This window comes from Cylas formicarius, unplaced genomic scaffold (assembly GCF_029955315.1).
Source record: "Cylas formicarius isolate icCylForm1 unplaced genomic scaffold, icCylForm1.1 PGA_scaffold_2__14_contigs__length_35257938, whole genome shotgun sequence".
Classification (NCBI taxonomy): domain Eukaryota; kingdom Metazoa; phylum Arthropoda; class Insecta; order Coleoptera; family Brentidae; genus Cylas; species Cylas formicarius.
Genome location: NW_026844319.1, coordinates 1,418,183 through 1,442,853, shown reverse-complemented (window position 1 = coordinate 1,442,853; position 24,671 = coordinate 1,418,183). Strand labels below are relative to the sequence as shown.

Below are 24,671 nucleotides of genomic sequence, written 5' to 3'. Positions count from 1 at the left end.
CGAAATAATAATCTTCCTTATGCGACAAAAAAATTTTGAAAATACCAATATATTTTTTGCGAGTACGCAGTGCCGAAAATAGCGCGATCGATCGTTGGATGCGACGGCGACGCACAGTGGAACGAGCCTGTACAAACTTCGGACGTACTGGTTAAAACTGAACGATCAAATATTACAAAGACATATTACGTATTTTAATCTACAGCACTTTTCTGATTTAAATCAAAGAAATTATTTTTTCAAATCAAAAATTTACAACAAATATTTGCTTTTAAACTTCGTTACTTAATTATCCTAAATAAGCCTATAAAGAAAGCGGAATAGTTAAATATACTTATGTTTTTTATAGCTTATAGAAGAAAGACCACTAAGATGCGATAATCGGAACTCTATTACATATAAAATAATCTAAGACTAAGAACCTAAACATTTGAATGATATAAAGTTTTTTTTATTGTTCCCGAACTGACAGTATTTTTTTTTTTTAACTTTCCAGTTTAGAGTAACCGTAAGTAAAATGCCCAGACATGCCCGCGTTTATATTAAAATATTATCATTTTGAATATTTTATACAAAACAAATTCGAGTCCGACTGATCCGACGGGATCCGACCGTCCTATCTACATCGAATTTAAGCATGCCATGCACAAAATAAGTGACGCATGACGCCTCGAGTTGCAACAATATTTTGACGTTTATGTTATTATTGACGTAATTTAGTTGTAAAAATGGAATTTACTAACAAAGATTTTTGCAATTTTCTCCTACAAAATAAAACAGACTTTAGCGATTATAATTACCTTTATGAAATAGTGCTAGATAATATCAACAAGGCTTTATCGAGTGGTGCTAAATTGGAGTTAAAAGAGGCTTTACGAAAGTTTTGTTTTAAATTGAAGGAAAGATATATTAAAAGCAGTTACAATAATTATCGCTTTTTTTCAAAAAATTCCAACTGGTTGAAAAAAAATTTCGATATCCCAGAAATTGTAAGAGAAGAAATGTTAAATTCGCTTAATGAACCTGATATTGAAGAAAAGGAAATCCAATTAGAAAAGAGAAAATCGTTCTCTGATTTGCAGGACTTAAGTGCAAGACATAAAAGGAGGAAAACGAAAGACATTAGAGATCAATATTCATCCTACGGGTTACTTTTTGCAGCCAAAACAAACCTACGTTCTGAAGGATATACGGATTTTGCAAAGGTAACTATAACCAACGATAATAATATTATTATATAGGGTTATTTACGGTGAGTGTCCTATGAAAATTTCTGGAAAGGAATAGGCGAAATTTTTTTTTTCAGATTTTCCTTAAATTTTTTTATTTTTTTACAAGTTTTTGTTTTTGATTACAAACGATAGCTCATAAAAAGTTAAGATAGCAAAGTGCAAGCGGTTTTGCGCTAAGTCGAACCGTTCAGCTTTTACAGACCCTCATAAATATCAAAAAGGCCTATTAAAAATACAGGCCTAATTTTCCATCTTATTTCCTTTAATTATTTGATATTTTAAAAATTGTTACTTTCCTATATACAGGGCGTTTTTAAATAGGACACCTTAATATTTTATTACATACCTATTTGGATCTTAGGGCCCAAAAATAAGCACTTTACTATAGCAAAATGCTATCGTTAAATATTAAAAATATTTTAGCGAAATGTTTAAATGTATCTGCAAACTATAATAAGCACGTCTTTTTAATAAAATTGTAATAATTCCTTTTCTTAGTCAAAAATAATAATAATGCCAACTGTCAAACTCTTAGGTCCCTACAAAGGTGTATTTCTTATTTATAGGTCATAGAATATCTCATGGAAAACCCAAGCCAAGCCAAAGAAGTAAGAGAATTTTGCCAGACTAGCAGGCACAGTGTTAAAAATATTTCGGGAGAAAAAGCGATGAGCATCTTTGTTAATTCAAAGATGTCAAAACACCAATACAATACTCTACGACAATCCTTAATCCTCGAAAATATGAACCATTTTCCTTCATACTATGCCATACAACAGACTAAATTAGAATCTTATCCACCCAAAGAATATATCACTATAACAGAGGTATCAGCATCTGTTAAACTTCAGGCTCTTTTAGACCATACCCTTTTAAGGATATTGAAAACTGTGGAATGTGTTACGTCTAGCAATGATATTATTTTAGTTAGTAAATGGGGTTTTGATGGCGCATCCGGGCAAAGTACTTATAAGCAAAAGCTAACTTCAGGTGAAGATTCGAGCATTTTTATTTCCAGTTTGGTACCCATAAAACTGTACAATGTAAAAAACGACACTATTATTTGGGAAAATAAAAGACCATCTTCGACTCGTTATTGCCGTCCACTAAGATTTACATTTGTTCATGAAACCCCAGAGGTAATAAGAAAAGAAAAAAAATTAATTGACAAAGAAATTGAGAATCTTCAAGCCACCCAAACAAAATTCGGGCTAATAGGGCACAAATTACTTTTTACTATGATAGATGGTAAAATATGTAATACCCTTACAAATACATCTTCTATGTGTTGTTATATTTGTGGAGCTAAACCAAAAGAGACTAATATCTTAAACAAAATTTATCAAAAACAACCGGACGAAACATGTTATTCTTTTGGTATTTCGAGCTTGCATGCTTGGATTAGATGCATGGAATGGATGTTGCATATTTCGTACAATTCAGATTTTAAGAGATGGTCGTGTACTACTACAGAGCATAAAAATTTAAAAGCTACAAGGAAGGCCAGAATACAGGAAGACTTAAGAAATGAATTAGGTATTTTAGTTGATGTGGTAAAACAAGGGGTTGGTACCACGAATGATGGAAACGCGGCAAGAAAGTTTTTTTCCGACTGTTCCACAACTTCTAAAATAATAGGCATCGATTTAACATTGCTTGAAAGGATTAAAATAATCCTGCAAACCCTTTCATGTACCGAAGAAATATGCCCTTTAAAATTTGATCTCTATACAGCCCAGACAGCTAAGTTATATGTTTCTCTTTACGACTGGTATTACATGCCCCCTTCAGTCCATAAAATTCTAGTTCACGGAGCAGATATTATAAGAAATTTTGTGGTACCAATTGGAAAGCTCTCAGAAGAAGCCTCCGAAGCTAGACATAAAGAATTCAGAAACGTCAGGGAGTTTCATGCAAGAAAGACCAATAGGAGGGCTACAAATGAAGATATATTACACAATTTATTACTTTGGTCTGATCCATATATATCATATTTATCTAACAATGGCTACGAAAGAAAATCGTGCTTGCCGCTAGAGGTCGAAAGCCTTCTCAAATAAAATAGTGTTTCATATTGGCATATGTTAAATGAATTATTAAAGTAATATTATATTTAGTTAGTTACTTATTTTCCGTTAATTTTTATTAACTTTTAAATATTTATTAAAATTCTAGTTAGTTTAAAATTTTTTAAATATATTTAACTTACCTTATTTTCAAATATAATTTTTGGATTTTGCCATAGCGAATTTATCATCCCGTATAAACATTTATATATATTTGTGAAAATTAAATAAATTTATGAATAAAAATGTTCAAAATAATCAGAAATATTTTTTTAAGCGAACGGTTGACTCATGTCCGGAAAATCGTATCTTTCGTTCCACTGTGCGACGTCTAGCTTAAATCGGTGCGAGTTCGGTACCTGTCCGAATGAAACCACAAAAAATCTCAAATTTTTAAATTCTGTTCCTTTTGAAACGAGCAAACTGAAATTTGGCCACGTTATTTTCGCGATTAATTAAATATCCGTGATCGATTGGACCAAAAAATGGACGAGAAAGAGCAATGGACTGTAATTTTTTGTTTAATTGAAGCTAGAAAAAACGGGGCTATTCAAAAAATAATATATTGATGTAACGAGACGAAAAATGACAATCTCTTTTCTTCTTGGCCTACCTTGATGTAGCTCTGGCTGTTGACCGGCACAATTTCGCAATACTTGACGGCACTCGAGATATTAATTCTGGCACGCGGAAAATGCTCTCACGTTGGTCTCTGCCTGAGTCGTACTAGTCCCGATCACAGCAGAGTACGACACCCAAGCGACATACGAGTTTTTCTGGCCATATACCCAGTGAGATTGTCACCAAAATACGCGGAGAATATAACCGCAGCAATTAATTAAAAGAAAACCAATTTCAATTTGCTCGATATAAAAATTCCGCAATTACAAAAATTACAAAATTACAAAAGATCATGTTAATAAATAATGTAAAAAATTTCGGATATTTTTCACACTGAAAATCAGCCGTTGACCCTAACACCGTTTTGCAACTGCTTTCTGATATCGAAAACGGCTATAACATTTGCTCGATTAAAAACTGTTCACAGTAGTATCTCAAAGATCGAAGAGCTCGAATCAATAATTAAAACTATATTAAAGTATTATCCACCAGATAACTTACTCTTTACAGACTATACGAAAAACCTTTATAAATACTATGAAATTTTAGAAGTGGAAGCGTATTTTTCAGATAACAAAATCGTTTTCGTTTTACACTTCCCAATTATTCACCCCCAAGATTTCGACTACTATCACCTATATTCCATCCCTACCAAAAATTCCACAACGATTATTCCAAGTAATACCTATCTGATAATGAACGAAAACATCTACCAATATATGTCCACGCCATGCAGAAAGCTGCACCCCAACTTCTACTGTTCCAAAGTAGAATTGATAAATGGAAACAACCCAGAAGACTACATTCATCAAATTCTAAGATTAAAATCGACTTACATCAATTGTAAACAAACGTCTATCGAAATTACGGAACGCATTATTCAGCAAATCGATGATGCGAATTATATATTGATACTCTTAAACCATACTAAAATAAAAACAATTTGCCAAAAAAGGAAATTATCTAATCCACCTGCCACCCGGATGCCGATTTGAAACCGATGATCGTTTCTATATTAACGAGAAACAAAACATCGATGGTCAACTCCTGCTGTTGCCTGAAATCAATATTCCTTCAAGGACGTCGGACACAAATTTAACAAAGGTTGTAATCAAAGATGTGTCATTGGACGAAATCCAGCAGCTTCGGAAACAGCAATCAAGCCTCCGACCAGTGGACCTGTCACCGATCGAAGATCGATCAACAAATCATTAATGGACAATACCGATTTACATCGTGCTGTCCCTAGTAGCAGTTTATCTGGTTTTCAAAAAAATCAGAAGGGAACGATCCACCAGAAGAAGACCTTCCGAAGAGAAGCGAGACCCCAAGCCTGACGCCTTTTTCACCCCCTAGAGATAGAAGCCCCCTTTAGGGATGGAGGAGTTATACATCCCAACGTGACGCTAATGTATTTAATTAGCCCTGAGTTAGCACAAACCCAACGGCAAGATGCGCTTATCAGTGTCGCGTCTACAATTACATCATTCTTCAACGTAATATTTTCTATTGTAAAGCAGTCAGTCTTGTCTATGAAATCGATGAAACCAATCGACTAATTAAGTCATTAAAATACAATTGTTGTAATTTTGGTGTTTTTTTAAAAACGGTTTTCGGCATCCGAGGTACTTTAGTCGGGAGAAACGGGTCACCGGGAATAAACGACGCACATCCCCCGTATCGGCCCGCGAAATCGTCGTCGGCTAGGCTCGGCTAAGCTCGACTAACGGAGCGCGCGAAACGGGTCACCGGGCATAAACGACGCACATCCCCCGTGACGGCCGAGTTAGGCTATAGGAACAGCGCGTCGGTGGCGCTTACACACGAAGGTTGGAGGTTTGAATCCCCCGACCGCGCGCAACACACCGGTCGCTTTTTTCGCCTCGCGCAAAAATGCGTCACATTTATTTCTCGCGTCCCCCAACCCGGAGTGCCGAAAAGGCACTACAAAATTTCTTTTTTCTACGAACCCCCTTTTTTTACCGGGGGTGAGTTTTCCAAAAAGGCACTAACGCAAAAACTACCCCCTACCCCCCATTAAGGGTGACATCTGGCGATCGAAACCTGAGCTCTTAATGGGCGGCGACATCTCTCGTAGAATGGTTAATTTTTTTTTTTTGGTTTTTTTGTTTCGGTTGCTTGGGAATCTGTAAATTTTCAATCACAAAATCTCCCCCGGGGGACGGGGGATGGTGAAGTAACGAATAATAACTACTGTTTATACAGGAAGCATCTGAAATATATTCTTTCGAAACCATAAAAAAATTCGATAAAAATAAATATTTTCAAAATTCTCCCTCAAAAATCGATATAACCAAATTAATACGGCTATCCCACATGAACTCAGAAGAGCAGCAATCAATCACCAAATTATGCGACGAATTTAAAGACATTTTTTATAAACCAGGCGACGCGCTAACATTTACATCCAAAATTCGACACGAGATGAAAACCACTGACGAAGTTCCGGTACACACATAATCATATCGTTACCCGTATGCCCATAAAGAGGAAATAAGGAAACAAATAAATTAAATGTTAGGGAAAGGTATAATCCGTCCTTCAACGAGCCCTTGGAGCTCTCCCGTTTGGATCGTTCCAAAAAAAATCGATGCCTCAAACGTACAAAAGTGGCGCGTAGTAATAGATTATCGTAAATTAAACCTTAAAACAATCAACAAAATTTAAATTCTATTGGCCTAAAATAACCGACGATATCGAGCGGTTTGTAAATATTTGTGATACTTGCTAGAAAAACAAATACGACAGAAACCCCCCCTGTCATTAAATTTAGTCTAACACCTATAACATCTAAACCATTGGAACAAATTCATATTGACTGTTTTAAAATCGATAACCAAATATTTTTAACCATTCTTGACGCCTTTTCTAGATACGGTCAAGCGTATTCTTTTAAAAGTCTGACGACAGGAACAGCTGTCATTGATTCCCTCCTAACTTTTGTATCACACCATGGTTTACCTTTAAAAATCACGTCAGACCGTGGAACGGAGTTTAAAAATAAAGACATAGAGGACTTTTGCAAATTGTATAAAATTGATTTGCATTATACCACTTCAAAGAACAGTAACTCTAACTCCCCGTGGAACGCTTTCATTCTTCTATAATTGAAGCATATCGATGTCTGGGTCGTCGCGACCCTGAGGTTAATTTAAAGCGGACTGTAATTTTTTTTTAAGCAGAGCCCGCAAGACGTGGTCGTGAGGGTAGAGGCACTAACCTCTTGTTGCTATTGTCTCGCTGGACTGGGGCCCCAATAGCAGCTCCTCTTCGATCTTGAGGATCACGGTCTCGGTACGGTGGAGGTGGTTCACACGCACACGCAACGCGGTGGGAGACAATAGTTTTTTCTTTTGGGGGTTCAACACTATCGGCGTGCTATCGATGCCAAGTTCGAACGCCAAAATGTTAAGCACGTTCTTCCTCGCACGTGCGCGCGCTCTCCCTCTCTTTTAGCTCTCCATTTTCCGCATGGCGGCGACACCTTACGGGCCACTAAATTTTTAAACTTCCGCGGTTCTTGCCCGGGTGTTCGCTTTGCGGATTTAACAATGTCTTAAAGAGGAATATAAACAATACAACCCGGAACAAATCGTAAAACGCGCTTTATTGGGATATAATGACTCCATACACAGTGTCACGAAATTTACGCCTTTTGAAATAATCAAAGGTCATATAAATGACACAAATCCTTTTGACATTAGTGACCACGTGATAATTTCGGACTATGTTCAAAAACACAAAGAGAGTTCGAAAAAGGTTTACCAATTAATTTCGGAAAATAATCAAAAAACAAAAGAAAAAATAATTGATAAAAGAAACAAAGAATGCGAGGACCCTGAATTTCGATATTGACGAACCGGTCTACATTCGTATTAAGTTACGTAATAAAGCTTTACCTAAATTTAAGAAAACTACTCTAAAAAATCAAACAACCTACAAAATTAAAACCAATTCGGGAACGTATCATAAAAATTCTGCCAAACGACCAAAATCTAAACAAAAATTAAATTCCCAGGAAAATGAACCTCCCGAGGATCCTAGTGGCATCAGCGTTAGCAACCTTCGACGAGTAAATAGTGAAGATATCAAACTAATTCCCTTGAAAACTTTAAACTCTCAAATATCTTTATCGAAACGGCTGATTGATAATTATAACTTAACGATTTCGACTCTACTCCGTAATCAAAACCAACTAGAGAAAGCAATGTATATATTAAAAGAATCTGTTGATAACACGATCAATAATCTTCAGTTATATATAACCTTTCAAAGTGTTTTATCCCAAATTATACTTGACTGTCAAAACCTGATAAATTTTCTGTATAATTTAGAGAACGCAATTGTGTTTGCACACACTAATGCTTTACACAATTCAATAGTTTCTCTTTTGGAAATTCAGAAAATGATCGATTATTTAAAATCAATTTATGATGTAAACGAAACACGATAATTATTCCAAGATACCCCTATGTCGCACGAGAAAAAGAAGATATGCATTTCAAAGAGGCCCTGCTATCCCGAAATCGAGCATACTTTCTACAGCCACGAAAACTACAACTCGAAGGATGAATGTACGATTCAATTACTTGAAAATCAGCCTATAAGCAACTGTCGAAAACACCATATCGAATTAATACAACCTCTTGCAGAGCAAGTAACGCAAGAAAAGGTGCTTGTCTTACCTGTTAAAAATACATTGGTATTTGCTAAGTGTAAAATTGATCGATACCTTAAGATCGATATTCCAACACTTATAGAAATTCCAGCTGCTTGTCAAATTACCTTGGGCAAGAAAAATTATTACAACAATGCCAAAATTATGAAAGGAAAGCCTTTGCTTTTACCTGAAGTCTATATAGAAGAATTTTAACGAATTTCGTCACACAGATTAGCGAACATCAGTCAAATTAACTTGCAAGACCTATATCAATTAAAACAGATAACAAATGAACTACAACTGATTGAAGAAATTGGCCAGCCTATGTCTACAAGTTTAATAACTAATATTATTGTTAGTATATTTTTTCTAGCGATCATAAATCCAATCAGCCGGAGCAAACTCATTCCATTATGTTTGCTTCTTGAGGAGGGAGGAGTTATGTACAATAATTTCTAAGTAATAAGGATAGGACACCGTGAGATCTACGATGTCAGCATTGTGACCGTGAGATTCACATTGTCAGCTTTTCGGATACGAACCTACAAAGTCTTAGTTTTAAGTAATATGATTATTCTTGTTGTAACTGCTGCTGCAGAAACTCTTAATTTTCGATTGTATTTTGAAAATAAAGTTTTTAAAAAGTCATCTCGTCTTCGCTTGAACATAATTAGCGATAACGAGGCTGAATATAATTATATAGTAATCTCCATCGCCGAAAAATAAAACACGATGTAAATAAAATATCGTTTTCAAAAACGTAACATATCTTCAGAAGCGGTGCACCTGCATCGTAAATGATTCCAATTACGTCATGGTTTCGCAGTTAAAACCGCTACCGCTAATAATAAATGAAGATATAATTAACAATTAAACATTAATTTTAAAAATCTGAAAATTTCAAAATATCAAAAATTGCAAATTGGAATAATTTTTTTATTCAAGCGGACACATATATCACACCACAAGACGACTATTATTTATTAATCCATCACCGAAATGTGAAAAATGACGAAAATAAAACATCGTTTTCCGAAAAAGAGTATGTCATAATGATTATAATATGTTACACCTCTTCTGTGAAATCAATATACGTAGTCCCCCTTCTAGTCGCTAGGTGGCACCACAGCTTTAAAGCAGAGCCAAAAAACTGTGGAATAGCTTACCGTGCACGGTGTATTCGCCATCTATGCTCTTAACCTCATTCTATTTTAGAGCCCGTTTATAATAAATTTGCCTAAGGATGTTCCGATACCATTAAAGTATCAATACCTAGGTACTCATTTCGATAGTACTAAAATCTTTTTTCGGTACTACTCAAACAAATACTTATAAAGTATCGATACTTACTCATATCGATACTTTTAGCACTTTATTATTTTTTTATTTATTTTAATGAACGTTGAAGGACAATAATTAAAACAAAATTAAGAAGGAAAAGAAAACTTTTAATATAAACGTTTGCGTCACGTTAAGCACGTACTTTAAACAAAAAACTCCACGATAACATTGGAATAATAAGCCGATGATTACAATAAATAAAATTATTTGTAAGCAATCTCTTGTATGTTTGACAATTTATGTTGGTTGACAATGGAAAAAAATGAAGGGTGGATGTCTTTCTCGCTTTTGTCTCGGGCTCGGTCGAGTGAAGTCGGACGATTTCGGCTTGGCTGGCGCGAGATAACGCGTCACCATAGATCAGATATAGATTACGTTTGTCTGATGCGTTCTGTTTTTTCTTTAATGGTGAGCCTGATTCGATTTGATTCCAAGTACTTTTGTTTCAATACCTAGTAAGTATCGCAAGATTGATTCGATGCTATAAATACTGGGTATCGAGTACCTACTTGTGTTTACTAGTATCGGAATATCCCTAAATTTGCCAAAGGGCATTTTAGTACTGTTCGTAACAGTACATTGGGCCTGAAAGGGTGATTTCTACGAAGAGGTGTAACATATAATTACGATCGAATTTCACTTACCAGGTAAGTTCGTTTGATCATCGAATTATGTTACACCTCTTCTATGAAATCAATATACGAAGACTTTCAAAGGCAACTTAGCAAATTTGTTATAAAACGATTTTATTCGGCTATATAAAAAAATCCAAACTTTACGAAACTTATGAAAGCCTCTAGTACAAATACAAAATAAATGGCTGTCCGAGAAAACACAAAAAAATCTGAAAAATAAATTCTATGTCGCAAATGTGGCATTAACAAAAAAACCTGCACCTGCTGTACGAATACGTCTATTATTATACATTTAGAGCGTTCTAAATAACCAGCCGTTTTCCGAATCATATCAATCGAAACACCTTTACGAAATGCAGACGATGTTGAAGCATGTCGAGTGCTGTGAGCAGTAAAAATAGATGTGTCCACACCACTATTCTCTAAACCTCTCTTTATCGACCGGCTTATGCTAGCTCTAGTTGCCGCCCTATAAGGCCTTTTAAATGTAATAAGCAAACGAGGTTCACTCCCTCTTAAAGCACTGGTCCTCTCAATATAAAACAGAATAGTTGAAACTACACTAAGATTAACATCCTCATATTTATGCAAAATTAAAACAGGCTGAGCCTTATTTATTTTATTTTATTTTATTTTTATTTAATTTGATTCGTTATTTTAATTTCTAATCGATCTGGAAAAGATTTTATTTTGGCCAAATCTATAAGAGAGAGCGTTTGGACTTGTCGTTAGCGCCAGTAACAAAACTAGTTTAACAGTTAATTGTTTTAATAACAACAAGTCATTAGACTGTAAGCCTTTTACAAAGTCAAGGACACAACTAGGGTCCCAAGTACTGTCATATCTTGGTTTACTTGGCCTTAGATTATAAACACCTTTAAAAAACCTTGTTAGACTTGCATTGTAATTAATTCTGATCCAAAAATAAGGCCAAGTGCTGCCCTGAAAGAACTCAATGAGCCATAGGACTTGCCTTGTCTATAATGAATAGTAAGGAAATCTAATACAGCAATAGGTGTGAAGGAATAACAATCCACTCCCCTCCTTTTGCAGAAGCTACACCAAAGTTTAAATGCATTATTTATATTGCCTCAAGGTAGCGCTCCGAACAGATGATAGGAAAATATCCAGCAAATCTTCTGGAATATTCCTCAGGCGGAATGCTTGCCTGACAAAATCCCTGCAGCCAGGGCAAGGGATTTCCACAAAGGGTGAGCTCTCCTATCAAAAGAAGAAAGTAGTTGTTTGTCTGGGTTTAGAAATAATAATTGGCTACATCGCATTCCGTTAAAAATAGGAAACCACGGCTGGCTGTGCCAGTAAGGGATTACTACGATCCCTGTAGCTCGATCAGTCTTGATTTTCAGTAAAACTCTTGGCAACAAGCAAAATGGGGAGAAACCATAGAAAAACTGTCGCCCCAAAAAACAGTAAAAGCGTCTACATTAGATGCCTCCGGATCTGGAAACCAGGAAATAAACTTTCTGCATTTCTTATTTAGGCGAGAAGCAAACAAGTCAATTTCTGAAAAACCAAATTTACTTGTTATTGTTAAATTGGTTAAGGCTTTCGCGGCCCGTTGATAAGCTATTATCTTGATTCGGGTTAAAGGCCGTAGACTCAGTCTACGTCCAACATCGGAGATGGAAGGACCTCTGAAGAAGCTCGCCACTCGTGCTAGCGAAACGTTAGGAAGTAATTCCAAGCGACGACGGCCTTTAAACCCGAATCAAGATACTAGCTTACTTGTTATTTTTGAAAAAGCATTGTCTGAAAGGCACCATTCATCATCAAAATTCAAATTCCAGGATTCCTTATCCGCTTCAAAATTATCGGAAGAGCTAATGTAAGATGCTTTAACCCATAACCTTCTTTCTTCGCACCAACCCCAAAGGCGCCTCGAAATTTCGTTTAAAACAGAAATTTTACCCCCCTATTCTATTTACATACGAAATAGCAGTTGTGTTATCAATCCTCAGAAGTATCTCGCAGTTACTCAAATGGGAGGCGAAGAATTGGAGACCAAGTCAATTCTAGTGCATTAATATGAAGCTGAGCTTCTGTAGGGCTCCAAACGCCTCCGGCATAATTCCCTTGGCATACAATTCCCCAACCCAAAGGAGTAGCATCTGACAAAATCTCAAGTTGGTAACGTTGCTGCCTTATAGGACATGCAGGATTCTGTAAACTTTTTAGCCACCACATAAAATCCTTCTGTAAATTATCATAATTATCGTCAGAGTCTAGGGGCTAGTCTAGGGCTAGAAGCTAATTCTTTGGAAATCGTTTCATTTCACCAAGACGCCCAACCTTTTCCTCTACGAAAATTGTTGTAGCTGGTAGCTAACTATACGCGCAGGTATAAAATCATGTCAATTTAGTTACCATACCAAAATGATCTGCAACAGTTTAGTTTTTAGTTAAATTTATAGATATTGAAATATATAATTTGAAATTAAATTTGGCCGACAAACAAATAGGTTTGGTATAGAGTGGCTACCCCCTCAAAGTTGTGTCTATTATTTATTTATAAAAAGTGATGAGCAACATGCTACATTTTTTACTGTAGCTTGCCAATAATTTTTATAAACAAATGAATGTGATCAGAGAAAGCAAAATTGCTTCTAATAGGTAAAAGTAAACAACCTCGCTGGTTTCGAAATGTTAAGTGGTTACCTCTTGACTATAAAGCAAATGCAAAAGCTCGGATGACAGCCGCACTTTTTGAAGAATGGCTATTAAAATTGTGCAAACAATTTAAAAACCAGCGAAGAAAAATAGTTCTTTTTATTAACAACTGTCCGGCTCATCCTAAAGACGTCCAGGAAAAATTAAAATGTATTAGACTTGCTTTTTTCCCGCCGAATATGACATCTAAGTTACAACCACTTGATCAGGGAATCATACAAAGTTTGAAATGTCATTAACGCCGAAGAATTTTTCAAAAATCTATCAAACGTTTCGAAGAAAACAAAAACAATAACATTACACTAGTGGATTGTGTTGACGACGTAACTACCGCATGGAATATCGACGTTAAGCCTGAAACAATTTCCAATTGTTTTAAAAAAGCCGGTTTTGATCAGTATTCTGAATGGTAAGAGTGAAGACGAAATCCAAATAGAAATCGAGTTTAAAGCTTGGTCAAACATTAGAGTTATAGCAGAAGGTAGCACCATCAACGATTTCATACATGTGGATGGGGGTATTTGTTACTTCAGAGTTTCCTACCGATGAAGATATTATCGAGTCCTGCAGATCTGAACCGGTACAGTTAAACATCGAAGATGACTGCGAAAGTGACACGATGGAGGAGGAATTTTAAGATGATTCTCAGCAACCTCCATCAAATGAATTGGTTGAAAATTCGTTGATTGTCTTGCGTTCCTATTTGAAAACCAGTGAATACATAACCGATTCCCTCTATGATTGTTTAAATAAAATTGAAGCTTTTGTTGAAAACCAAAATAAGAAATCCGGTCGTCAGTCACAAATAACTGACTTTTTTCCAGTGAAAGAGTAAACTTTAATTTGTACATATGTATGTATATGTGCATACATACTATGTTTATATATACTGGGTACATATACAATACATTTGTATGTACATATATTATGTAAATACATACATATATATGTACTACTATTTCATAATTTTCGTATTTTGTTCAAAAATCATAGATATTAGGGCATTTATTTAACGTATAACCCATTTTTAGAAATGATTGAATAAATGTTCATTCACAAAAATGTACATGCATTTGTAATTTTTATTGATAACTCGAAGTCTTCCTTTATTGATTTTAGAAGATTCGTATTAAAAAAAAACATAATCGGTTGTTTAATTTTAAATTTCTTAGTCCTTACGGGGGACAAAATATTGGCAAGAAAACATATTTGTGTATCTTACAAGAAATATACTTTAGCATTTTCTGTATTTAAGAACATCAAACAGTTTTAGACAAGTTGTATGGTTTGTTGCCGGGACCGATTTTTATCGGAGACTGTAATTAAAAGAAAAATTATTATTTACAATTCAAATTACAATTAATTAATTAAGCTGGGGAGAACTTTATAATTTCTATGGATAGACCTCATTCACCTTCATCTTCAAAAAAATTTAGAATAGAAACGAGAATTTTTGAAGAGCATCATGATATCCATAAAAATTAAAATTGACAATATTAAATAATGAGGGAGAGTGCTGCAGGTGGATTTTATGGTATTTGCGAATAGACCCACTGAAATATTTCAATCTTCTCGGAGAAATGTAAATATTTTAAAAAATTAAAAATCTAAAATTTTTGAGGAAAAACATGATAAACATGAAAATAATAAATCGAAAATATTAACCGAAAATGTAGGACTTGAGTGGATATTATAATATCTACGGATGGATAGCCCTCCTCGATAAAAACTTCAACCATTTAATTAGTTAAGGTTTTCGAACGAAGGGTCTCGTTTTTAAAAAACACCTTTTTGTTTTACAAACAGAACTACGAGGTCTTATTTAACCCGTTACAAGGAGAACTGAACGCAAAGTACAAAGTTGTCATATATATAAAGTTTTTATGCAAGCGTCGCGTCGCAGATACTGGGAATACTGAAGCTAGCATTTCATCAGCATATTCTGTCACATAATTAATTGTAATTAAGCATTTTTTAAAAATTTGCAGCGTCGCACAAAAACCTTTCCGCCTTAAAAAGAATTTTTGGTATCGTCGGATACAGGAAAAACCAAAGTGTATAACGTATAATTTTTAAATTGTTAAAATTATAAATAAGCGAGATATTAAACTCTCAGTATTAACCATCGATTTTTGGGCCGATTTTTCCGCCCAAAAAGGGATTTCGAAGTCATTTCCCAAAAGTTTTCGAGGAAAAGAAATTTTAATTTGAAATTATTTTTTGAAAATATCTATAAATTATCGACAATCAGATATCACAAAATTCTCCCCAACTCCCTCCATTGAAATATAATTAATTACTTCTTATAAATTTACAGTTTCACACAAAAACCGTTCCCGACAGCAAACAGTATAACTTGTGTGAATCTCTTTGGTATCATTGGATAGAAGAAGGACCAAAGTATTTTACGTATAAATGTCTCAAATGTTCTCAAAATTATTAATAAATAATATATATAACATTCAATATTGGTCATTGATTTTTAAACTTTTTTTTAATTTCAAATGAGACTTTAAATTTATTTCTCAACTTATATTGATCCGAAAAGCTTAAAATTTTTTATAAAAAATGCGCATCAATATGGTCAATCCGCACATACTATAATGTCCTTCCCAGCCCCCGTTTTCAGTTAGTATTTTTGATTTATTGTTTTCGTATTCATCATGTTTGTCCCCATAAATCTAAGATTTTAACTTTTTTTAAATATATATGTTTTTCCGAAAAGATTGAAATTTGTATCAAAGTTAGACATCAATGAGTTCTTTTCACAAATACTATGAAATTTTGAAATTTTTACTGAAAATTAAGGTTGATTAGGTCTATAAATAAAATTAAGTTTAAATTAAAAAAGTCTCATCCAAGTCGTACCGTTGAACGTCGGAAATGGTATAGACCTCATTGACCTCCAACTTCGATAAAAGTTTTAACCTCCTCGGAACAACGTAGACATTTTAAAAAATCAAAAATGTAAATTATTGGGAAAATTCACGTCCAAGTGCTAATGACAATTTTGGATCGAAGTCGATATTAACCGATCGGATTGAAATTTGGCACAAAGGGATTTAAAAAAGAAATAGTCGTTTGTTTAGTTACAATTTTTTTGGCCCGCCGAGGGCGCAAATATTGGTAAAAAACGTTTTTTTTTTTTTCAAAAAAATGTCGATAATTTATAGATATTTTCAAAAAATAATTAGAAATTTTAATTTCTCGTCTTCTAAAGCTCCCCAATGCAGAATTTTACCGACTTTTGGGAAATCACCTCGAAATCGCATTTTGGACTGAAAAATTGGCCCAAAAATCGATGGTTAATTTTAAAAGTTTAATATTTCGCTTATTTACAATTTTGAGAATTTAAAGTTTAAACCTTATATACCTTGGCCCTTCCTCTATTTGTCGATATTAAAAAGTCTCACCCAAGTTGTACCTTTTATCGTAGGGAACATTTTTTGTGGGAAGCTGAAATTTCTTAAAAAATAATTCATTACCATTAAATAGAGGGGGTTGGGGTAGACTTTATGGTATCTGTGGATAGACTACATTGACCTCTATCTACAGGAAAAATTTCAACCTTCTCGGAGCAACGTAGGTAATTTAAAAAATTAAAAATGTAAATTTACTTTTCGGTGATAGAGCTTAATTTATAATTATCGTCTTATCGAGTGATTTGTATTTCAATTTGAATAACGAAAAATACACCAAAAATTTGAAATTTTAGAATTTGTTTGCATTAATGATTGATTGTGTATTTCCTTTTTTATCATTGTTAGATTATAAAATTTTCAAGTTTGCTTTTATTCTTCCCTTATTAAAATCAATCATCGACAATGTAGTTGGGATGATCTTCATCGAGATTTGCATTTAGTATGTTTCAAAAGTGAACCAGAGAAAGTTGATTGTTATCGATTTTCTTTTTTTAAGGTAATTAAATACATTTCTATTGCTATGTGCTCCTACCCGAATATCAAGAAAACGTTTTCCAGTTGCGACTTCTTCGACCATCCTCTCATCAATATATTTTAGTGGTTAAATTTTTTCATTTTCATTTCTTTTTTTTTGGATTGAATTAAATACGAGACGTGCGGTTTTCAGGTTTTCACATTAATCCTTTGTATTTTTTTGTCCCTCGATTCTATCCGCTCGATAATATATAAAAAGTATGTTCATGATTTTTTAACAACTTTAGATTTTCGTTGATTTTTTTTTATGGTGTGGAAGGAGCGGCACCGTTGCTAGGAGCATCTTAATCCTTTACATATATGATACTTAATATGTATCGATAATTAATATGTATCGATTTTCTAAAATAATGTTTATGACTATCCGGAAGGGGGCCGGACAGCATTCTTGAAGGATCCACCAAAAAATCTCGCCCATCTTTATTTACTGTGAAAAAGCTCTGCTCTATCAGATTATTTTTTACAATTTAGTTCTCGTTCAACTTGGCAACGCTCGACGAATTTAACGGGTGCGATTCGAGGCGTGAAGCAATTATGATATACTCTGTCCTAGAAAACGATAATTTATTTTCATGCTTTTGCACTTTTCGGTGACGGATTAATATGTAATCGGGCAATTTGTATTTTCGTTTGAAATTTTTAAATTCTTTTGCATTAATGCTTAATTATTTATTTTCTAATTTATTAATGTTAAATTTTAATATTAATAAATTTGTTTTTATTCTCCAAACTACACAAAAAAATCGATAATTCATTTATCGGATTATTTTTATAAATATTGCTTTCCTCAAATGTGGCAACGTTCGACACTTCTAAGCGTCGTAATTTTAGAGGCGCAATTATTACGCAAAAAAAAAGATCTACGATGCAGTTGTCCCCTTTTTGAAGATATACTCTGTTTCCAAAAACGGTAATGTATTTTCATAATTGTTTACATTTCAATGGGTTACTTTTTTTATTATTATTTTTATACGCTTATACATATTCCGATAAAATTTTCCACGTTGAATCATATATAGATTGTCCGATTTTCTTTCCATTGTTCCGCTACGCTTTACGTTATTACTTCGATTGGAGAAATTTTCATTTTCATCATTTTTACTTCACGACTTCTTTGGTGTTTGATTTCGTTTTCAAATTCAAATTGTATACAACATGTCCCGATATTATTCTCCACGATTAATCGAGATTCTGATTAAATTTCTTTGAAATTTTTCCATGTTTCACATTACAATTGTTTTTTTTTAAATATATACAGGAAGTCCCCAAACTCTTTCCTATGTAGATTAATATGCGGATTGCGAGACTTTACTTTTTTTCGTTTTTACACAATCACACGTATTCCGATAAGATCTTCTATATTGAATCATATACAGGTTGTCCGATTTTCTTTATATTGGTTTTATGTGTTACGTTATTATATCGTTTGTTTCGAACGAACGATATTTTCATTTTCGTCACTTTTACTTCGTCGCTTCCTCGATGTTTGATTTCCTTTTTTAAATTTAAATTATATACGGGATGTCGATATATCGTTCTCGGTGGTAAATAAGTATTTCGATTTAACTTTGTTAAATTTTTTGCATCTCTGACGTCATAATTTTCTTTTTTTTTTAATATACCGGATGTCCTTAAATGACTTCCTACAGAAAATATCGCGCGAGTTGCGTAACTTTATTTTTATACGAACACACGTATTCCGATAAGATTGTTTGCATCGAATCACATACAGGTTGTCCGATTTTCTTTACTTTGATTTTGTGTTACGTTATCATATTTTTTGTTTCGAACGAACGATATTTTCATTTTCGTCATTTTTACTTCGCCGCTTCCTCGATGTTTCATTTCCTTTTTTAAATTCACATTATATTCGGGACGTCGCGATATCGTTCTCCGCGATAAATGATTATTTCGATTTAATTTTGTTAAAGTTTTTGCATCTCTGGCGTCATAATTTCCATTTTATTTTTTAAAAATATACCGGATGTCCTTAAATTATTTCCTACGGAAAATATCGCGCGGGTGGTCTAACTTTTGTTTTACATGATCACACGTATTCCGATAAGATTATTTGCGTCGAATCATATATAGGTTGTCCGATTTTCTTTACGTTGGTTTTGTGTATTATGTTATATCGTTTGATTCGAACGAACGATATTTTTATTTTCGTCATTTTTATTTCGTCGCTTACTCGATGTTTAATATCCTTCTTTGCATCTCTGGCGTTATAATTTCCATATTATTTTTTAAAAATATACCGGATGTCGCGCGGGTTGCGTAACTTTCCTTTAACACGATCACACGTATTCCGATAAGATTGTTTGCGTCGAATCACATACATGTTGTCCGATTTTTTGGTCGTATTTTTACGTCTTACGTTATTATATTGTTGGTTCCTAACAAACCATACAGGAAACATTTTCATTTTCGTGCATTTTTAATCGTTTTTTTGCTGTTTGACTTGATTTATATAAATTTTTATTTTTTTAAAAAAAGGTGTACGGGTCGTCCTCTCTCACATAGGGTAATTCATGAACGTTGTGTTACTTTATTTTTTTTTCGTTTTTATGTAATTGCCCGTGAAAGAATTTTTGGATAAAATTTTCCGTTCTCGATATTATTTATACCTTCGCCGTACCTCTTTTTGTAATTGCACGAAATGATTTTTATTTTTATGGTTCTTATTAAACATTAAATGTCATCATTTTTTTAAAACGTTTTTCTTTAAATATGTATCAATTTATGCATTCGTGCTCATCTTAACGTATAATTTATTCGCGTTTTTCTTTTTTTATTCAGAAGTTTCAAGGCGAAAATAATAATGGGGAGCAAACAAATCAGAAGCGATCGATACGCACGGATCGAGTGGCGGCCGGCGACGGGAATTGCCTGTTCTGTTCTATCGTCGTGGGACTGCACGGTAATGACCGGCAACATTTACAGGTAAGATCGGACGCGGTCGCGGTGGCGGAACACAATTGGAACGATTTAGCGGTCTGGACTGATTTTATAAATTTCAATGATTATAAAACTGTTATGTCAAAAAACGGCGAATGGGGTTCCGCGATGGAAGTTTTCGCACTTTCTTCTTTTTACAATAGAAGGTTTCTGATCATCGAAAACGGAAAAATTCTCTTAGATCAGGGAAGAATGGAAGATACAAATCCGATTTTGTTGCGATCAGTGGACGCAATCATTACGATTGTTATATCGAAATGCGGCGCAATTTCGATCTGTCTAGGTCAGGTGTGGAGATCATGGACACCTTTGTCCAGGATTCTGTCTTCGAGAACGTTAGGGAATCGGAGCCGTCTGTAGTCGGCGAAGAATCGATCGAAATTATCGTAAATCCTACCAAGAGTCCTTTGGGGGAGACGGCCACGATAGCGGAACAACAAAACGGAGAGAAAAACGACAAAGACGACGACGACGACGATTTGGATTCCAACGAGGCGCATCTTTATTTCATGGACGTTTTGGAAGACAAGGCCAATTTGCGAATGTCTTTTTCCACTATTTCTGGACAATTGTCTGAGGACGGTGTCGATTTATTCGAATCGAATTTAAGACGAGAAAATCGATTGTGCAAAATTTTTAAATGGGCAGGCCAATTATATAACGGGGAGGTCGAGAACGCCGCTGTCAATAACAGGAAAGTCAGGGAAATTGTTTTATGCGTTAATCCGCGGATCAGGGACGAACGAAACGGTCCACGTAAAGAAAGCGACTCGCGTCTCGGGACTTCAATTTCCGAGAAACGAAACGATCGCGGGTATTTACATCGGGGACAGGCCCCCTTGCTACTACGACGTGGAGTTTGTTCCTAGACCGTTTGAGGAGGATGCGGCTTTGCCATATAGAAAGATTTCCGTTATCACGGCGACATTAGATCTAATGTTGTATCCTTTAATTCATTTGCACGCGGAGAGTTCTTGGAACGAATCCGCCGACAAGGTCAACACGTTGAGACAGTGTTGCAGATTTCGATTGTTATCGGATATTCCGAGGACAAAGGGCGATCGTTTTTGGGACGTTTTGGATTTAGTAGGTAAACTGCGATTGCAATACATCATCGACGCCGCCGTCAAAATCGAGTACAATGACGTTTCTTGGGCGGAAAAAAATCAAAAGGTATTACGATCCGATACCTACGACAGTTTGAAAAGATTCTTGGAAATACGGACTCCTGAAATTAACGAGGAAAATGAAGGTGTAGCTCGCGTACGTCCCGGTCGCATCATCATCTTACTGGCTACGATTCCCGGTACCAGGCGGTACTACCACAACGGTTACCTCGACAGTTTGTACGCGAAGGTGAGAAGACCTCCCACTTACCTTCTCACATTAACTTCAAACAAAAATTGGCAAGAGATGAACCACTGCGACAAATCCGTGTTTGATATAGCGAACTTTCCGTAGGTTTTATGTCGCGTATTCGAACAAAAATTGAATACCTTGATGGGAGATTTGACCGAGCGTCAAATTTTAGGGAAAATCGAAGGATTACGTTTACGTTAATAAAGAGTTAGGCGTAGCGAACATCCAATGCGTTGAGATGAAAGTGAATACGACCACCGGTACGATCGATTAGAGCGAGGCGGCAGCATTCTTGAAAATGAGATATATCGGATCGCACGAGGCGGTCTATCGCATCTTGGGAACTAGAATGTTCGACATTAGTCATACGATCGAAAAGTTGCCCGTGCATTTGGAAGGAGAGGCCTGTGAAATTTACAGGGAAGGGGACGAAGTAGCGGTAGTCGAAAGGGGCGAGCATTCTAAGCTTGGTTAGAATTGAACGCGGCGGAGGACGCGCCGGTTCTACGAAGACATCGTCGAAACGCACTCTTGGCGTCAAGGTCGTAGGGCCACGACGTGATAGTTGGCCGCATCGTTTCCGGTCAATTTCCGCAAACAATTCATTTTAGAAGAAAAAGAAACGCCGTTGCTACCGGGCGGCGGCATATTTCAACAATTTCCGATTAAGTTGACGCATGCAATTACCATCAACAAAGCGCAAAGACAGACTCTTTCGCGAGTCGGTTTGTGTCCAAACGTCCTGTGTTTTGCTCACGGTCAATTGTACGTCGCTTTGTCCAGAGTGCGTACTTGGCAGGATATTCGCATTTTCGTAACGGAAAGTCGTAGACAGGATCGTTTCTTTAAAGACGGCCGCAAAAACAATCCAGTTTTAACGCAGAATATCGTTTACAGGGCGTTTTTAGACAATATCTTCAATTGAATTCGAAAATTTGCCACTTTACACTTTTTCCACGTTTTCCTTTTTCGTTTCGATTTTACGACCTCATTTTCGTTCTGATTTTATGACACAACGATGACACTTCACCGATAATGACTTGTAACCGAGGGCGACTTTTTACCGACTACGCCCCTTACCCCATATCGCCGTTTCACCCGACCGTGACTTTTTACCGAATTATGACGTTTACTCGATCACGACTTTTACCAAATACAAATATTATATTTTCCAAATTCTTATTAAGTACACGAGTTCCAATATTTCCTGCCGCCCGTATTAACGATGACTTTTTCCCGATTACAACTTTAACCCGATAATGACGTTCACCCGATTGTGACTTATACCCTATTTTGACTCTTACCCGATTAAGACTTTAATCCCATCATGACGGTCGAATTTGTTCGTTACGTTCGATACCGCGGACAATCGAACGATAGACAAAAATTCGACAATAACCCGATTCGCGACACATTATCTCATAAGGTAATTAATCGTTTATTTCAATGTTTCAGATCTACGAGACGTTCACAACCGGCCAAGGATTTTTTATTGTCATATACTAATTTGTTATGTTTCAGGCGAACTTCAAGGTTCTTTTTAGAACCGCCAAATCGTTTTTTAAAGAATTCGTTTTCGATAACAAAAAAAAAACGAAATAAAACTTATTTTCCCTTCCCCATTCCTTTTTCCTTTAACGGCGAACGAAACGTTAAGAGACGAACGTTTCAAACATACGTAATCAAATATCTTAACATTTTTCACATTCTCAATTCTGTTGGGTAGTTTTAATTAGATACCAAACCGCCACCGAGGTGGTTCACTGCCTAGGTAATCTATATACTCAACTTTGGTCCATTTTGGTTAGTTTTGGTTACCGTCCTGGTGATGCCAACCGCCGCCCAGGCGGTCTACAATTTAGGCGGTGTATATACTCCACTTTGGTCCATTTTGGTTTGTTTTGGTTACCGCCTTAGTGATGCCAACCGTCGCCCAAGCGGTCTACCGTTTAGGCGGTCTATATACTTCACTTTGGATCATTTTGGTTAGTTTTGGTTACCGCCTTGGTGATGCCAACCGTCTCCCAAACGGTCCACCGTCTAGGCGGTCTATATACTTCTGCTTGGTCCATTTTGGTTAGTTTCGGTTACCGCCTTGGTGATGCCAACCGCCGCGCTGGCGGTCTACCGTCTAGGCGGTGTATATACTTCACTTTGGTCCATTTTGGTTAGTTTCGGTTACCGCCTGGGTGATGCCAGCTGTCGCCGAAACGATCTACCGTGTAAGCGGTCTATATAACAGAGTTAATGGTTTGCTACATAAGTGGAATTTTTCTAATAGTTTCAAAAAAAAATTACAATTCCTGAAATTTGAAGAAAAGCAGTGATTCTTCTTTTAAAAAATGTTTTTTAGGGTAATAAAGCAAAAAAAAATTAAAAATCTCAAAATTTTTATTTGTAGAAAATTATCCAATAGGATGATAAAAAAAATGTATATAAAAACCACGCCAAAAAGTCAAAAAATTAAAGGCAAATTCTATAATAATGTGGGTGAGAACGTTTTACATATATAATTCCATCAAAATTAGTCTTTAATCAGGCACCACATTTAACAGAAAAACCTTAGTTACATTTAAAAAGAAATATAAAACGTAAGTTTACGCCATCTATCCAATGAGTTTGGTATTATTTATAGATTCCTTTTTATTTGTGTCGGAAAACAAAATGACTAGAAATAAAAAAGAAAAAATCTGTGAAGAATAAAATATCGTTTATTTAAAAAAGATATTTCTAAATGAATATCATAAGTGATATTAAAAATATGCACTACTCCATAAATTATTTCCCTTTCCCAAATATAATAATTAAGAAAAAGATAAAACAAACCATAATAGCGCAGATCACTGTGGATTACTTTTAAATATATTTTTCGACATATTTTCCAATAATGATATTTAAACATCTTGACGAAATCAACAAAACGTATAATAATATTTTTCTAATATTTCATCATATATAATCACCTAATTCATGAAATTAACAATAGAAATGAAATATTTTTATTCTAATAATAATAATAATTTTAAATTTATGTCGGCATCGACAATTGTAAGGTTATCCAATGCGATTTTACAATGCCAATCCGAATTTCAAACTATGGTGAACGTAACCACAGTCCATACCCTGGGCACTCT

The 24,671-nt window shown here is 35.1% G+C and overlaps 1 protein-coding gene across 1 annotated transcript; it reads left to right on the top strand.

Annotated features, from left to right (window-relative positions):
- The first annotated feature begins 434 nt into the window (after positions 1-434).
- Positions 435-3,292, top strand: LOC132697992 (uncharacterized). Its single transcript, XM_060663806.1, has 2 exons — positions 435-1,205; positions 1,799-3,292. The coding sequence occupies exons 1-2, from the start codon at positions 729-731 to the stop codon at positions 3,290-3,292; spliced, it is 1,971 nt and encodes a 656-aa protein (XP_060519789.1). The 5' UTR covers positions 435-728.
- Positions 3,293-24,671: the final 21,379 nt, after the last annotated feature.